We start from the raw sequence: 19,146 nt of genomic DNA, 5'->3' as shown, positions 1-19,146 counted from the left end.
ATGCTTAACTCTGGGGATATATGTCCACAACACCTAACTTGGTATCTACATACATATATACATATGTAGGTTTGTTGTTCGATTGTTTTTTGACTCTTTGTGGCCCTATTGAGGTTTTCTTGGCAAATTTACTAGTCTTCCACTTCATTCTGCAGTGAACTAAATTCAAATAAAGATTAAGTAACTTATCCAGGATAATGAGAACTCTGATCTTCCTGACTCCAGGCTCAGCACTCTATCCACTGAGCCATCTAGTTGCCTCCAAAATATGTGTGTGTGTATACACATACACAATATATACACATATGTAGATGTGTATATATCTACATGTAAGCACATGTATATACATATATATGTTGAACTGAAAAGAAAACCAATTCTAAAAATTAGATTGAGTATTCATTCATATGGGAGGATTTTCCTCCACAGTTCTCCATCTTTTAAGTAAGGGAGAAATTGAAAATAATTTTGTATTTGGATTTATGAAATCTACAGAACAGAGAACCTTAGCATAATGACTCTTGAAACATGACCATAAACGACTGTCTCCAGTAGTTCCGAGAAATAATAAGCTTGAAACTTAGAGGGCCTCATGAAAAATGCAGGAAGAGCTAATGGCATATTATGTGTGTCACTCACAGAAAATAAAAGGACTTTTTGTAGGGCCTGTCATATGTGAAAATAAGCCAAGAATGATTAATGTTAAAAAAAAAATCAAAAGAATGCACAAAGGTCTGGATAGGACAGGAAGGTCCAGAAAAACATCTTTCTCTAGTTGGATGCTGGAAATATGCCAGCAGTAAAATCCACTGAACCTCAAGATTATTTAATTTTTTTAAAATATAAAATCACTCACTTTATACAAAAAATTAATAAATTTAAGGTTCAACTTAATTTTAAATACTTTATTTCAAAGCTTCCCCTGATACAGTTTCTTATCACAATGAGAATTTTTCCAAACGATCACAAAATGGGAGCTATATGAGGGCACAGGATAATTTTTTCCCTTTTACCACATCTTATCAAGCAAAAAATAAAAATTTTTCTGCCTACATATGCTTTGAGTATAGTGCTTCATTTGAATCTTTTAGTCCTTCTCTGTCTTTTCTCTCCGCTCTCCCCTCTCTCCCCCCCACCCCCCGCCCCGGACTACAGACTCATATATATATGTGTGTGTGTGTGTGTGTGTGTGTGTGTGTGTGTGTGTGTGTGTATGTGTAAATTATCATTGAAATGATAATTTTAAAAATCCTAAGGACCAAAGTACTGAGCATTCTGTTTATCCAGTTTTCCTTTCTTAATGATGGCTAGTTTTCCTTTAAAAAAAAATTTTGTCTCATTTCAAGAAATGAATTATTTTCACTTTTCATGTGATCTAGTAGGGAAATCAAAGGTTTCTACTTCTCTCTGTCTCTGTTTCTTTCTGGTTACTTGCATATTCTGAGATCTGCCATGAATGTGGGGGTGGGGGTAGAAACTTTCAGACTGTCATAGCAATAGTATGTTCCATTAGGAGAGTCAGAAAGCACACAATTGAAAGAAGGCTGGTAGATGACAGGAGAGGACGTGCTGCTTTCTAAGATAAAAATGTGAAAATCTAGATTATTGTTTTCCAAAATATTTTTTGGAGAAATCTGATTTTGAATTTTAGATTCTCGTTTTGTTACATATTTTTACATATATTAAACAAATTTTCTATCTTTCCATATGTTCTTGCTCATATTATAGCCTTGCACAGAGATCTCTCTTCTCTACCATTCTAAATGTCATCCTCCTTTCCATATCACATTCAAATGCACCACTTTTATAAAGCTTTCCTGAACTACTTTGACCCATTATAAACCTCTCTCTCCTTTTAAATTCCACTTACTATCTATACCATTTTGGGAAGCATTCAACCATGGACTACCTCATGATTATCTTTTCTCTTTTCTTATATCAGATGGTAAGTTCCTTGAAGGCAAGGATCCTGTTTTATAAATTTTAATATTATTCACCATCAAGTTTAATTGCTCATATTGAGTAGGAATTTGATAAATATTTGTTAGATTGATTAAGCATGAAATTCAGTACTTTTGTGTCTGACAGAAGAATTTTATTTATTTTTTTACCTTGAATTACTTTTCCAGCAATATTTTATGTGGACATTTATAATTAAAAGAAAAAATAAATTAATAATTAAAGTGTCGGTGCCATTTTTAATGGTGTCAATGTTAGATTTCAGGGGCAGGTGCCTGAGTGTACAGGAGCTCAAACAATTGCTCATTCAACTAAAAACTGTCTTGTTTCCAAGAAAGAGGGTGTAACCCTACCAGTGAGGCTGCTGGGCTCCATCTGCTGCTACTTTTATAGTAAGGGAGAGATTGAGGATCTCCAAGGAACAAAATAGACTGAAAAGAGGCAAGAAAAATCAGAATAGCAAAGAAAATGTCTAGAACAGTGAAGATGCTGACATGTTGATGAGCATGTAAGAGCTATACCTTTAACTCATTAAGATAGATTCCTGAGCTTCAGGACATGAGCATTTTTACGTTTTTCCCCTTCAGTTGTTCAGCCAATTCCCTCCCAAATGAGGAAAGAATTCTCTCCCTCCCAGGAGAGGAATTTGCTCATTCCACATCTTAAACATACTCAGATTATTCTCCACAATTCTCAGTCAGGCACTTAGGGTGGTACATTACTACAGAGAAATGATTTAAGCAATGGGGAAGCATTTGACTGGAAATGAAAAGAGGTCCTATTCCTTTTTGAAAGATCAAAATTTAACTTAATCATATAAAGTTTCTGAATACATATGATGATGATTACTTCTAGATGAAAATACGGGGAATCTTAAATCACATGCACTTCATAGAATTTTAATGTTAGAGGAATGGGCAGTGACTTAGTCTACTTTGGTCCAATTGGGGAACTGACAACTGAGAGCCCAGCCAAAATAGCCTCATAGCTACCCAGCTTAAGGGACTGGCTTCCTGTTCTCCCAGGACTACAAGAAAAGCATCAGGATCTTTCCCTGCTATGACTATTCACGGACATTCAGGTACTAGGAACAATATTTCAGTGAGCAGATTTGAGAATAATAACCATTTGGGTATTATGAGGATTTGGAAGGAATTGGTTTATCTGTTTAAGCTACAAATCAGCATGTAATTCTGAGCAAATGAGTAGAGTAGAACCTCAATATGCATATCTTAAGTTGACATGCCTAAGTATAGAACTTTAGTGTTACTAAATCTTTCCTTCAGAGATTCAACCAATTATTCTAGCCTATTGAAATAAATTAATATTCTGACTCTGTCATTTAACATACCCTTCTCAAATTCTTTCATCTATAAATTTGACAATATTAATAGCTAATGTAAACCACACTTTAAATATTATATGGCCATATAAAAGGTATTGTTTTTAACAATACCTTTGTGGAGGGGCAGCTGGGTGGCACAGTGGATAGAGTACCAGCTCTGAAGTCAGGAGGACCTGAGTTCAAATGTGGCCTCAGACACTTAATACTTCCTACCTGTGTGACCCTAGGCAAGTCATTTAACCCCCATTGCCTCAGCAAAAAACAAACAAAAAACAAAAACAAAACAAAAAACCCCCCAATATCTCTGTGGGAGAAGGTGAGTTTACAAGAGGTTAAATAATTCTGGTAGGTGTCTTAGGCAGAATCTTTGACTCCAAGGTCAGTGCTTTATCTTCTATGGCCATCTAGCTGCCTCTATAGAATGGCTTACTATGGGTTTATTTAAATCATTCATGCAAATTTTGACTAGGTCAAAGCCAAGGACATATCCTCAGGACCCACCACTAGAAACTTCCCTCTGGTTTGATACTAACCCCAAATCATCTCTTTGAGTTGTCCAGTTTCAAATTCAAATCCACCTAACTGCACTATTATCCAATCCCACATCTCTTCCTCTTCTTATCTTCAAAAAGATCAAGAAATATGTCAGAGGCCTTGATGAAATCTAGGAATACTAATATCAGTCTAATAACATAGAAATGGAAATAAATTGAGTCTGGTATTATTTGCTAATGGTGCAGTAGATGGAGTGCTGGACCTAAAGTTAGGAAAAACATCATGAGTTTAATTCTGGTCTCAGATACTTACTAACTCTATGAACTTTAGCAAGTCATTTAACTTCTGTTTGTCTTAGTTTCCTCAACTATAAAATAGGAATAATAATGTCATCTACCTGCCTGTGTTGCTATGAGAACAAAATGAGATATTAGTAAAGCCTTTAGCATAGTGTCCAGCATATGGTATGTAGGAACTATATAAATGCTAGGTATTATTATTTATTGTTATTATCATTAAATAAGTATTTTTAATAAAGAATTATTACTAAACATGTAATTGCTATTATTAACAAAAGCATTATAATTATTGTTGCTTCCTTTTTCAATTTCTCTCATTAATAATACATTTTAAAATTTTGACAAACGATCATCAAATTCGCTGGCCTATAATTTGAAGGGTTTACTTCTTTTTAAAAATTCGTATTCTCAGGTTATTAAAATGTTAATAAATGGGAGGGAGGTTGAGTGGATGGGGTATAATATGCATTTTCTCTTACCCTCGTGGTTTTGGTTCTTTTGGTTCAGAGTCAAGGAACTCTGTTTCCTCCTCCATTTCCTTTTCTGGGGCCATGCTATGTTCAGAAAGCTGTGGTGAAAGCATTTCCCATTCATTATCATGGGCAACCACCTTTAGCAAAAGAGCATCTCCATCCACATCACTTGTGCTCTTATTTTTATTCTTCTTTGCCAGGCTGCCTCGGTAAGAGGATTTCTCCATTCCTGAAGATTCATGAGAACTATTTTTCATTGTCTCTGCACAGACCTGAGTCTGTTCAGCTTCTCTCAGTCTCTGGTCTACATGCATGATGGAATGTCCAGACCCTAGGGCCACTGTCTCTGTCTGTCTAGAACTTTCTTCAGGTAACGGATGGTAAACCTCACTTTGGCCTAAGACCATCCAACTTGGGTCTTGCCCAGGGCTTTCTGAAGGTCTTCTTTCATCTTCCAGTTTTGAAGGCACAATGTAAGAATCATTCTCTATTAAAGGTCCTCCTGTAGACTGGCCTTTCCATTCATTTATTCCAACTGACTGAAATATCTCCTGAGAGCATGCTGAAAACTCTCCTGAAAGATCCATTTCTTCTGACCCAACATTGCCTTCTTGTAATTCAGATTCACTTTCCTTTGGTTCAGGGACAACTTTTCTCTCAAAGTTTTCTTCATGATCAACAAGAATATAATCCATTTGTAGTGCACTAGAGTCCTCATTCATCTCCATGCAGGCATCTTCCTTATTTTCTGTTCTTAATTCAGAATCCTTGCTAGAAACAAATTCTACTTCAAAGTTTAGTGGGTTTTGGATGACACCTATATACGAATAAGGAAGAAGGGGGTAGAGGAAAGGGGCAGAGACATTTTGGTTAGAGGTATTCTGTAACTTTCCTATTTCAAAAGATCCCTCTAAAATAAAAACATTTTTCTAAAAATCAATTTTAAAAATTTCACAGTGACTGGTTTTGTTACTATTTCTATATGTGTTATTGGGAATAATCACTACAAGCTATTTTAATTATAGAGACTGCTTATTTGGCAAAACTGCATAAAGTTTAGTCTTTTGGTGCTTCAACATGCATTTTAAACTCAGAAGCTCATGACACTGATTCTGTCAAATTGACCTTCTGTTTCCCATATATGACACGCATTTCTTATCTCCAAGTTTTTGCAAACTATTGGGGAGAGGGGAGAAGGAAGGATGAATCCCACACATGCAGTCTCTTAAATCATTCCAGGAAAGCCATGTTTTGTTAGTTAAGGCAACATGTCTTACCATAAGGTGGTCTCATGTCTCCACCTGCTGGTGAACCAGAATTACGTGATTCTACTTCATTGGAAGAAAGAGCTGACCCAAGATTGGAACCAGATTCTAATGGCAAGGATGTTGGCTCAGGATCTTCCTGTATATATAATTCAAGCAACTGGTGCCTGGCCTTACCGTCTGTTTCCTCTGAATGGCTTGTTTTATATTTTCTGGACATTGGTGCAGGGAACAGTAATTCTTCCATTTCACTGTCAGAAGACTGTTCCTCAGTTGAGAACACTTCCTTCTCCTCCTGCCTGGAGCTTTGGGGCACCTCTGTGAGGAATGACAAATCAAAGGGAGGTGTATATGGCATAAGTGAATGTTTGGTGGAAGTCTCCTCCAGGAGACCCTCACCACCATAATGGAAGTGTTCAGGCTCTTTTATTGCTCTTTCGTCAAAATTTGTAACCATTGAACTATCTTCAAAATCATCCCAAGAGGCTGCTGAGAGACAGACAGTTTGTCTTCCCATAGAATTTTCAGGGTTGTGCTTTTCTAATGGTGATTTTTTCATGTCCTTCGTTGTTCCATCTGAAATGTTCATTGCATCATTGAAATTGTGTCCTATAATAGCCTCATTTCTATCATGAAAAGGGCTCATGGCTATTAGGGTCTCAGTGCTGCCTTCTGGTTCCTCACCAGTTAAAAGATGTCCAGCCTTAATCAAGACATTTGTATCTTCTTGACTTGCAAGAAAGATATCATCTGTTATACGAGCACTGTTGAAATCAACAGTAGTTGATGCCTGGGGAGTCAAGATGGCATAGGCTCCCATGTTTTCAACAGTCAAATCCTCCATTTTGACTGGGTCCAAAACTGATGCTTTTTCTAGGATGGTTTCACTTTTCAATTCTCCTAAGTTTGCATCATTGTCACCAACCAGTTCAGAAGGTTCAGAAGAAGGTCTGGGAAAGACTGAAAAATCTAATCTATCAACATTTGTTTGTTCATTGTTTGGATGCAAAGAAAATTGTTTTTCAGGATGCATTTCCATATTGTGAATGACAAATTTCTGTCTAGGTACTTCATTCTGCTCTGATTCAGTGAGATAAAACTCACTAGTTTCCCCTCCAGGGCTGCCTAAAGCTTGGGCAAGATGCTGCCCAGCCTCTTCCTTCATGTCATATTCATGACATACATCAGGACTGGTGGAAGACTGGGAGTTGCTGTCCTGATCACAGTGATTCAATATGTCTGGATTTTCACCATCTACTTTTAAGCTGAGGGATTGTGTAGCATCAGTCCACAGATCAGGCAGGGCTGAGATAATTTGTCTGTCTTCTTGGAAATTGTCATGCAAAATATCAGGGACAAATGTATCTTGAGGCATCCTGCCAGGTGGAGAACTACTCCATCCAGGGCTGGACCTATTTGTCACTTGAGAGTTAGGGCTAATGGCAATGGAAACATTTTCATGAGTAATTTCTGAGTCTAGCTGATCCAAAACAGGTAACACTCTGTTTTGACATTGTTCTTGTGTATGACTCTCAGGCACAAACTCAGAAGCAGCAGCTGATATGAAAATTTGCTTTTTAAAATCCATTTTTTCTTGACTTGGATCAAACTCATCAGACTGCTCCATTTGTACAGAATTTGAAGCCACTTGAGTCGGTTGAATATCCCAAGGTGGTTCATAGTTCACCTCATTGTTACCTTGAAAGGGTGGCTGGTTTTCATCTGCTAAAGGATCAACACAAAATGCTTCTTTGGATTCAAGATTACCCTGAATGGGCATATCCCATGGATCTACCTTTTGGTATCCAAAAGAGGTCTCTCCTAAAACACCATCTGAATCAGAAGGTTTTATCTCTTCAGGACTCTTTTGGGGGGACAAGGTGTTACACCATTCTTCTCTCTCAGCTGAAAATCCAAGAGTTTCCACTTTGGACTTATGGTTTACTTCTGATTCATTTTTAGGCGACATTTGCAATGATGCCTCTTCAGTTACATCTTTAATCTTCAATGTCTCTGGACAGCATTTTGTCTCCTCGCTAAATCTAGCTGATTGTTCATCATTTTTGTTTATAGGTGAGAAATTCCAATTATCAGGACTACTTTGATCTTCATAGGATGGACTTTCTTGACTTTCACCTCTGCTTGTTTCCCAGGAATCTCTATATTCAGAAAATCCCTGACTTTCATGGTCAACTATGGTCAAAGGTACATTTTTTTCATTAAATATATTCCATATCCTAGAATCCTTCTGCAAATTTGCTTGGGAAGTGACCAAATGAACTTCTTTCTCCAATTTATCTTGACAATTATCCCTGCTATTAATCTCTGAGCTTGTTGTAATGGACTTAGTATCATTATTGAGTGAAGTTTCAGGAATTTCATGCTCATTTGTTTGGTAATGGTTAACTGCTGAACTTCTTTCCTCAGATCCTGAATTTTGAGGAGTGTTGCCTTCATCAGGGCTTGATGAAGAAGAGAGAGAGTTATCATCCTCCACTTGGTCATTCCAGATATCTAAAATTTTAGGGACTTTGTGATTGACAACCTTTTGGAACTCATCTGTCATATTCCCCTGTAAGTCTCCCGTTTCAGGCACCATTTCTGACTGATCATCATTGGGAACAAGTTTATAGTCTTCATTATTCCCTGTGCTCCAATCATCTTGATTCTTTTGCTGATAGTTTGTATCACCCAAGCTGGGCATAGCAGCAGATAGATCATTTAGGTCAGGGCTTGATGCGCTCGAATGTGTATATTCACTGGACACTATATCATCCTCATCATTTCTCTTTTGAAAATCTCCTATAGCAAAATGATTCTTAATATTTTTCATTTCATGCTCTTCATTTATTTCAAGACTTGTTTCATTGGATTGAGGTGGGTCAACACCTACACATTCATTCCAAATGTCATTATTCTGGGGAGTCTTAAGAAGAGGTACCTTATTTACATTCTCTGTGGATCCACTCTCCAAACCAAAAATTTTATATGTTTCATTTTTCTCAAGGTTCATTTCAGATAATGAGTGATCTGTTACATCTTGATTCTCAATAGATAAAGTGTTAGCAGTGTCAACTGAATTTCCCTGATCCACAAAATGCTTTTCACAGGCATTATTTATATTTAGATTATTTGTGGAAGCTCTAGCTTGTGCATCACTTGTCTCTTGGTTAATAGTATTGCCCTGAAGTTCCACTAGCTCCTCTGAGATTTCATTAGTGTGGGGACTAGACGCAACTGAAGGAGAGCTGCTTTTAACAGAGTCATCATGAGTCCCTTGATTTTCAAATGCAACAGGAAAGTATAGTTCTGGGTTACCTTCTTCTCTTCCTGAACTTCCTGAAGCACTATCTACTTCAGAACTTATTGTATCATCTTCAACTAAATATTCTTTATCAGTATTTTTTTGTATATTATTATCATCTTCACTGTGTTTATAATTCTGATCCTGCCATATGTCTGAATGATCAGAATGTTTTTTGTTCTCAGGACTTGTTGCAAAGAATCCTTCGTTGTTCACCAAAGTACTTTCTTGTGTTTCCTGGCTGACAGACTCAGCCAGAGGAGTGACAGGTGTAAATGCTTCTTTCTGATCATATTCTAAAATTTCTAGCTTATCTGGGATGTTGCTGTCCTTAATGTTTTCTGATGAGCTCAGGGTTTCCTGTGGTGATTTGTTTTCATCTGAATCTACAATGGATGATGAGTCAGGTAATATTAAGGATGACACATTGTCATCTTTCATGACTGTATCCCAAATATTGCTAAGGATTTTTTGTCCACTTTTCTCATCCAATGAATTGAAATCATTGAAAGTGGCATCTTTTCCTTCTTCAGAGGCATTGTAAAGCATATGATGCTCCCATCCTACTTGACTATCCTCTTGACTCTCAACACTCCATGGTTCTAGCTGTCTCACTGAAAATCGAGTTTCTGGTTCTGTACTTTCATGCATATATCCTTGGGCTTGTCCTTCTCTGGAAGTCTCCATTCCCCCATTACAGTCATCCCAGTCTAAATCGTTATCTAGATCTGAAATAGTTGCTGTAGACTGTGTGTCCTCCAGGATAACTCTATTCCACAAGTCAACATTCTCAGGAGCTGTTTGCCTGGGCTCTGTACCACTATGCATGAGAGTCAGTTGTCGGTTTGTTTCGTTATATATCTGCATCATTCTAGGATCATCATAGCTAGATTGACTACTCTCCCCAGCATCATCCTCGGCCAAGAAATTTTTACCATCTGGGTATTCTAACTTGAGCAAACCTTTATGTGGATTTGAAAGGACATTTGTTTCTGCATCAACAATTTGGCTATCATTTGGTGTTTGTGTTGTCCACATCTGTAGGGTCCCAGGGCCTGAGCTAATTCGATTTCTGTAGGATGTTGGCTCCATAGGCTGAGGAAGATTTTCAGCATCATTTGACTTATTCAGTGACATCTCTTCTGTAGCTATGTTAGCATCATGATCAAAAGTTTTGTCCTCAGTTTCTTTCTCTTCCCCTACAAATGTAGGTGATATATATGAATCTGATGTAGAATAATTGGTATCTAATTCAGAAGCAACCAAATCTTCACCTACATTGGATGTGCTGAAGTCTGAGCACCTATATGCTAAGAAGGAATCTTCCCAAGGAGCTGGAGCTCCTTCCTTATCATTTGCTTCATACAAGTTCCAGGTATTTACCTTTTCAAATGATTTCCCCCTGATCTCAGAACCATCGAATGCATCCTGATTTTCCCTAAGCAACTTGGAATTATTCCATATAACATCAGAATCAAGATTGGGATTTTCAGACTTAATGTGGATATTGTTGGGATCACCTTTGTTTTCATCCCAGGCTTCTGAAGTCACTTGATTGTTTGAAGTTTGGGGGAAATTTTCTGATGGGACTTGTGCAGAAAAAGCCCAGTCATTATGGTCTCTTTTGAGAGGTAGATTTCTGTCCATCTGATGCACATCCCAGGCCTTTTTCAGAGCAGTGGTGTTGTCTTCTTTACTAAATTTAGTCCAGGCAGGGAAAGGCTCTGAATCCTCCTGTCTCCCACTGTCACCTGCAGGAGTTTCCCATGGATCTGTTTCCACCGCAGAAGATGAGCTGGGCTGCCATGGAGTGGCAAAGTCTTCTATCAAGTGGCATGTACCTTGAGGGGAAGTGTGAGACAGAGGTGATTTCTCAGAAGGCAGTTTCAGGTGTTCTGGATTGCCCTCACTTTGGAGGTGGGTGCCAATGTTACCGACTGAATCTTGTTCAAGTTGATTCTCCCAGAGACCCAGCTTTGAATAGTCACCATGTTTGGACTGCTTTTGTTGATATACAGAATCTGAGGCCCTCCTATCAATGGGACTTGCTTTATGATCTTTCCAGGACTCAGGGCTCTGGAAGACAGACTCCTGTTCACTAGAACTCCATGCATCAGTGTTCAATAGGGCAGTATTTTTTGAGTCGACTTCTAAACCACCCCACCAGCTGCTGCATCTCATGCGGGTTTGAGTGGACCCTGTGCAATCTAAGTCATTTATTTTTTGTAACATATCTTCTGGGAAGAGCAGAGTTGGGTCTTCTGTGAGTGGTGAACTTTCCACAAAGCTGTTCATTGGAGTTGGTGGGACTCTTGTCCCAACATTTTTCAGCTTCTCAGAAGGAGGAGAATCATCTCCCACAAAATCAGGGAGGCTCAAAGTTCTTTCTGAGATGTCTCCAGGGCTTTCCTGCCTCTGGGCAAATTCCCCATCAAATTCCAGAAGATTTTCTTTTTCAGCCACTGTCATCACTAAACCTGTTGAGTAATTATCCATGTCACTCCCTAATAGATTCATTTCATCAAGTCCCTTTGGCACTGTGGGTGGCTGTCCTTCTGATGAATCACTGTTGGGAAAGAAGTCATCTGCTGGGGAATAGTCAGCTGAACGGGAAGATGACTGGGATTGCACAGAAACATTGGGTGCTGAATCAAAGTTGAAAAGGTCAAAATGTTCACCATCTTCTCCAGACTGTGGCTTATGCTCTTCAGCTACAGCTCCTTCAGGAATGGGACTATAGGAATCAAACCCTGGGAGAAGGCTATGATGAGAACCCACACCTTCACCTACTGGGCTGTCATCACTTAGGAAAACTGAGCTCTCCTTGGAAGACCGGCTACTGCGAATGGTTGCTAGCCCACTATCAGGGCTCACAAGGTCTACATTGACATCCACCTGAGCTGGAATGGAACCATTGAGGTCTTGAGGGTTTTCTATGAAATTCACAGAACTGGGTTGTGGTTCTACATCAGAACCATACAATTCCATGATACCAGAAGACCCCTGAGAGAGTGGTGCACTGCCAGCCACAGCTTCGGTGGAGGATGTCCGACTGTTGGAGACCATTTCTGAGCACCTTCTGCTAATGACTTCTTTGACAAGGAGAACCAGTTGATCAGAAGTAATCAGAGGGTCCTCCTGCTGATACACTAGGATCTCATCACAGCCACATTCAAAAGGCTCCAGCTCAAGGCAAGGATTCTGAGACTCTTCTAGTTCACAACAGATCTGTCAGGAAAGCACAACATTTCAAATGAACATGATCATTCGCCCCAATCATCTTTGCAGCATACCTGTCTCAAACCTGCTTAACTACACAGGCTGGAGAGGATAAGTTAAAAACCAATACTCACTTCAGTGAAACACAATCGATCTGTTTCCAAATGATTACCCATAAAAACCTAAATTGCACAAAACAAAAACAAAACCAGAGGGGTACAAGGATCTCCTAGGGAAACGATTGTAATACCTCCATTGTACCATCTTTGGGTATTTGGAGAGACACTGTCCCTTTTGGAAATACAGTGACTCTAGGTGTTGTATTTACTTCCATTACACACCTCTTCTTCTAAGCTCAAGCCATATACAAAGAACGAATAAAAAAGCACTTATTAAGTATTCACTATTTGCTTACCACTGTGCTAAATGGTGGGGATACAAAGACAAAAGCAACTCTTTCTAAATAGAGAAACAACCATATAGGGCAGTGGTGGTGGCCAGAGAAGGATATTTTTGGTAGAGAAAGTTACAAAGAATTGAATGATAAGAGAGACACTAAATAATAGCCTGAGGATTTGGTAACATTCACTAACATTCTAATATAAACAGAACAGTGATCCAGTAATTATATTCTCAAACCCATAACCCCTGGGATTGGGAGGAAGGAACCAGGACCACTATAAAGTTTTTCAGTATTCCCATATATCAGCATTAGAATAAGGAGACGTATAGCATGAAAATGTAAAATCTTCACTGGGTGTCTTTAGACTGACATAGCTCAGCCAGCAAGTTACATTAGGGAAAAGGAGAGGACTTAGATTTTCTTTCTATTATAAATCCCAACTGGGGAAGTGTTTGAAAACCATAAGACACTTCCTATTTGGAGGAGGGGGCACTATATTTTGGATCTATGGCAATACCTTTAAAGACTTATTTTAACCTAATGCCTGACATCTTTTGAAGCCAAGTGTAGGACTGTCTTTTGCTATTTCTAGTAAGAAGTTAAAAGCTTATCTTCCACATGAACCATTTATCCGAGCATTCTATGGATCACTAATTTATAGATGGAATATATCTTAGAGATCATCTAGTCACCCTTTGTTTTACAGATGAGAAAACTGGAATTCAGAGAGAATATGCATTTTTCTCAAGGTAACACAGGTAATAAGTAGAAAAGGCAGAATTTGAACACAGGTCCTTGGGCCCCCAATTCAGAATTCTCTCCTCTATAACATATTCTTAAAGTAATGAAACTACTGTGGCAGGATGCTCACCTGGTTGCACAATTCCACATTCTCTGAATATACAGCTATCTGACGTTTTGTCTGTTGTTCATCTGATAAGTAACTGGTCAAAAGAATGAGTACATCAAAGCCATACTTTTCTGTAAAAATCTTCAGGTCAGTGGCAATATTTCTATGAAACATGCAGTCCTGTAATAGAAGGAAAATGTAGACATTATCAGAGGATTTTCCAATTTGAGACTGGGTAGAGTGATATAAAATACTCACAACACACACATATACACACATCATATGGTCTAATTCTAAAAAGTACTGTATGATGAATATTAAATATTCAACTTTTTAAATTTATTAGATCTCAATAATTTTTAAAGAACTTTATACCATTCCCTTTTTTTGCAAGGTAATTAGGGTTAAATGATTTGCCCAGGATTACACAGCTAGGAAGTGTTAAGTGTCTGAGACTGGATTTGAACTCAGATCCTCTTAACTCCATAGCAAGTACTCTATCTACTGTGCCATCTAGTTGCCCCTTCATACCATTTCTTAAGACAAAAGAGAAACTATAAAGTCAGGATTGGGAATCATTATTTTTGCAATGAAAGAAACAATTCTTTCCTACATAATTAAGATCATCTGTCATTGATGTCTCTAGTTAAAATGTGGTGCAGCTATAAAGACATTTAAAAGGGAGGTAAGCTTGGGGGGTATAGGATGGAGCCACTCAGAAAAAGTCATACTTCTTTTGTATGATGCCCAGAGGATATATCTGCTAAAGCAGAGTATGCAGAGTTTAAAGGAATTCCATAAGCACATATAGGATATGAAAATGGCTGTCAAAACACTGAGGGAGAGAATGAATTTGCAGTCAGTAACTAAGAAAAAGAAAACGATTCTGGCTACACAGTTGTAGTAGGCAATTCATTCTGGTTTTGCCTTCTCTCCCCAATAACAAAGGATTCGGGAAAAATCCTAGGACTGGTGAACATGATTCCTTAGCTCTGATTTAACAAGGCCAGAAGTTAGTGTTGAATTAAACACTGTACGTACCATGGTTAAAAAAAAGATTGAAGGATTATGGAAACCATTAAAAAATCTGTTAAAACTAATTTGAATTAGTTTGAAATCCATAAATAAAATAGAAAATACTCAATTACTCTTTAAAGTAATCCACTGGCTAGTTTAAGAAACAAATTAATCTCTTTCATTTCTGGATCCTGATTACCTTCCTGAAATGTTGGAATACTAACCTATTATTGACAAGCCAATTCAACAAATAATTATTAAGTACTATGATAGTACAATTGACTATACTAGTAATCTAGTTGCACAATGGAGTGGGCTTATTTGAATTTGGAAGAGGATCCCTTAGAAGAGGATGCACTAAACTTTGAACAGTACAAGAGTTCTCAGAAATTAGTCAGATAATGAGGGGAAGTTGCCATTGATGAAACCTGACAAGATCAAATCAACTGAAGTATTTCTAAGAGAATAATTCTAAAGTGTCACTATTGTTATTTCTTAATTACAATATTTCTTATAATAGCAAAAACTAATTATCATTACCAACAATTCAGGCAAATAACATTTAAAACATTAACCTGTCCCAATTATTTCCCAAATATTAAATAATAAATATTTTGTCTCTGTTTCTATCAGCTCATCCACAACCCTGATATTATATTATTCTGTCACTAAGAAACTAAGAAGGAGTAGGGGCAGTCATAATGGTAGGGAAAAGCTCTCCCCAAAACCTCTTCAAAAAAATCTTTAAATAATGCTCTACAACAAATTCTAGAGTAGCAGAACTTACAAAAGGATGAAGTGAAACAATTTTCCAGCCCAAGAAAACTTAGATCAGCAGGAAAGAACATCAGGGTGAGAGTGGAACACAGTCCAGTACCAGCCATAACAGTGAAGACTGGAACCCAACAAACCAGGAGCAGACCTTAGAAGTAACCCAGTTGTTTATGGAGCTCTCAGCTCACAGATCTAGGAATGTGACTTATGAACATGTAAGCAGTCTTTCTTTAGTGGACAAATATCCTATTGTTCCCTTTCAGAAACACTGCCAGCAATGTGTTGAGGCCCTCATCATCTCATACCTGGACAATTGTTAGATTTCTTGTGAGTCTAACTGCTGTGAATCTTACCTTGCTCTAGTCAATCTTCCATTTAGCCACCAAAGTAATTTGCCTAAAGTACTATTTCAATCTTAGTACCTCCCTAGTCCATAAATTCCAGCATTTCTTTATCACTTCCAGGACTAAAAACAAAATCCTCAACTGGGAGCTCAAAGACTTTCAAACCTCTTTCCTCTAATTCTCTGCCCACAGCTTTCTGATCTGTTACACTTTCCCCTCTTCCATGAACTCTTTGATGGAATGACATGGGTATCCTTGCTGTCCCACTTCATGTCTCTAAGTGTTTTCTCTGGCTGTACCTCATGCTAACACAATAGCCTCTCTCTTTCTGTCTTCTTTTCTATTAACATTCAAAACCTGAAATTAGATTTCAGTTATTGGAAAGGATTAATAAAAGTTAAAAAAATTTTAAATGGGATTCTAAAAGATCTCTATAGGTTAAACAGTTAAGAATTGCTCATATACAAGATGGTAGATGTTCAACATATGAATGTATCTATACAGGAATTTGTGTGAAAAAGACAGGTGTGAAAAAGATTGGGGCCAGAAGGAAGGAGTATGAGATGTGGCTGTCAAATAAGTTAATGTGATTTTACACTATATTACTATAAATGTGATGACCACGTTAGCACCCTGAATACTTTAAAATCAGCTGGAGTCAGGATAAGCAAAGGTCCTTGATTTTTATTATTTGTTGAAGCAAGAAAAGAGAGAGTGGACACAGGAATCTCCTCTTCCTTCTCCCACCTGAAGTCACCTTGCTTGTCCTACTCTCTCCTTTACTCCCCCCCTCCTCCTCTCCCTATACACCAACAGATCGAGCCTGCACAGAATGGTGGGGCGGGCCATATTTCCAAGCGAATGCTAATAGAGTATTGTCCAACTGGTAATTAGCCTTAATTGCTTGTTTGTCTGAACCTCAGTGCATCGCTCAGTTTCAGTCCATTACATCTCCTGCTTTCTTTTGTTTTAGAACACAGGTGGTCACACCATCCCTGACCTTTCAAGGAAGTGACCCCAAGGAGAGGTGATTATGCCCTCCCTGACTTCTCAGGAAAGAGGTGAAAGCACTAAAAAGGAGATGATCACACCCTCACTGACGTCTAGGAAGGGAGATGAAAAGCACCAAAGGAAAGTGGGGATTGCTAGTGGGTTTCTGGGCTGAAGGGTCTTATTAGAAACAGGTATGCACAAATCCATCAGCATAGGAGATATTACACAAGTACATAGCAATAACACACAGGCTATTAAGTGACGACTCTCCACACAGTCAGTGCAGGCTCAATGTGGTGTAACATAGAAGCATATTGTATAGAGCCTAGTTTCATACTACTTTGTTCTGATCAGATTACATGAGGAATGTTATATAAAATAGTCAAAGGCAGAGCTTGAATTAGGTTAGAAATTAACTAACATTCTATTTCTCACTCCCCGAGACTCTGTCCCAATCTGTTTATTTGGAAACTTTAATAAAAAAAAAAACTTTAAAACTGATCATTTAACAGAAAAAAGATTAAAATTTTCAGCACTAATTCTTCTCACTAAGTTAGTTAAAGGCTTTAGAAATAGAAAATGAATGGACATATGATGAGAGATAGAAAATTTTAGAATTTACAGGGACAATAGAGATCATGTTCCTTTTTTTTTTTTTAAATAACTTTTTATTGACAGAACCCATGCCAGGGTAATTTTTTACAGCATTATCCCTTGCACTCACTTCTGTTCCAATTTTTCCCCTCCCTCCCTCCCTCCACCCTCTCCCCCAGATGGCAAGCGAGATCATGTTCCTTTACAAAATCACAGAACCTTAAAGGTGGAAGGGACTACAGGGTCTATGAGAATTCCAACAAAGGAGTTCATTGTACTTGAACAAGAATTCACTTCTAAAACAGAGGAAAGGCCACCTGACTTATTAGTTAAAAGATTGCTGATAACCTTGGAAAGAACCGTTTTCATTTGAATGGTAGGGTCTGAAGCCAGATGTCATGAAGATGAAAAATGAGTGAAATGTGAAGAAATTGAAGCGAGGTGGCTTTTTCTAAGAATTTGACCAGGAAAGGAGGAAAGACATAGCAAACAACCATAGTTTACTTAGTGTTTGATAATCTCCAAATCCAATTTTTTGGAGTAAGAACTCATTTTTTGAACAAAAACTGGAAAGCAGTTTGGTAGAAACTAAACACAGACTAATATCGCACATAAGTACATCAAGATAAATTTAGAATGGTTTCATGATTTAGACACAAAAAGTGATATCACAAACAAATTAGGGGGAGCATAAAAATTTTTACCTGTGAGATCTATTAATAAGAGAAGAGTTTATGGTCAAATAATAGAGAGAATAATGGAAAATATAAATGTATAACTTTGATTAGATGAAATTTAAAAAGGTTTTGCACAAAATCAATACAGCCAAAATTCGAAGGTAAACAGAAAATTGGAGGAAAACATATAGCAAGTTTCTTTGAAAAAGGTCTCATTTCTTATATAATAAGGAATTGAGTCAATTTTATAAAAATAAGAACCTTTCTCCAACTGATAAAATGGTCAAAGAATATGAATAGGAAGGTTACAGATAAAGTAATCAAAGATATCTACAGTCATATGAAAAAAACTTTTGATTGGAGAAATATAAATTAAAACAATTCTGAGGTACCATTTCATACCCATTAAATTGACTAGCATGATAGAAAAAGAAAACAACAAATACTGGAGGGATTGTGGGAAAGCAGGGACTGTTATTGGAATTGTGAATGGGTCCAATCATTCTGGAGAACATTTTAGAACTCTGACCAATGGGTTATAAAACTGCACAACCTTTGACTCAGGAATACAATTACTAAGTTTATATCCTAAAGACAGTGAAGAAAAAGGAAAGGGACCTATAACAAGGAGATGATTATCAGTTGGGGGATGGCTGAACAAGTTGTGGTATATGATTATGATGAGATACTATTCTGCTATAAGAAATGACAAGCAGGGTGATTTCAGAAAAACTCAGGAAGACCTATATGAATTTTTTGCCTTTCTTTTAATTTTGGCCACATTGGTTTTATTTGTATAAAAACTCTAAATTCTAAAGTAATCAAAATTATCCATTTTATATCCCACAATGCTCTCCATCTCTTGTTTATTCATAAAATCTTTTCTTATTCATAATTCTGATGGATAATATTTTCCATGTTCCTCTTATTTATTTGGAATTACTTTTCTAATTTTTCTTTCTAAATTCTAATTTCTAAAATTACTTGATATTAAATCCAGTGGCTTAAACTACATTGGGCTATGCTTTGTTTCTTATTACTTATACAACAATGCTAAATGAATTCTTATGCACTTGTTTAAAATAGTAGACTATTCAGAGATTTTCCTGGGTTAAAAACATTTATGTATTATAGC

The 19,146-nt window shown here is 37.4% G+C and overlaps 1 protein-coding gene across 6 annotated transcripts in view; it reads right to left on the bottom strand.

Annotated features, from left to right (window-relative positions):
• PRUNE2 (prune homolog 2 with BCH domain) overlaps nt 1-12,206 on the bottom strand; it is a 101,079-nt gene extending 88,873 nt beyond the window's left edge. For 5 of the 6 annotated variants that reach the window (XM_051966663.1, XM_051966680.1, XM_051966674.1 and 2 more), the window contains exons 1-2: nt 5,849-12,206; nt 4,578-5,388 (exon numbers count right to left, since the gene is read on the bottom strand). In XM_051966663.1, coding sequence (XP_051822623.1) covers nt 4,578-5,388; nt 5,849-12,206 — 7,169 coding nt within the window. The remainder of the gene's footprint in view (nt 1-4,577; nt 5,389-5,848) is intronic. The other variant, XM_051966690.1, reaches the window with a different exon arrangement.
• Nucleotides 12,207-19,146: the final 6,940 nt, after the last annotated feature.

Source organism: Antechinus flavipes, chromosome 1 (genome assembly GCF_016432865.1).
Source record: "Antechinus flavipes isolate AdamAnt ecotype Samford, QLD, Australia chromosome 1, AdamAnt_v2, whole genome shotgun sequence".
NCBI classification, from domain to species: Eukaryota; Metazoa; Chordata; class Mammalia; order Dasyuromorphia; family Dasyuridae; genus Antechinus; species Antechinus flavipes.
The sequence above is the reverse complement of the archived record's forward strand: the minus strand, read 5'-3'. Positions and strand labels throughout refer to the sequence as shown.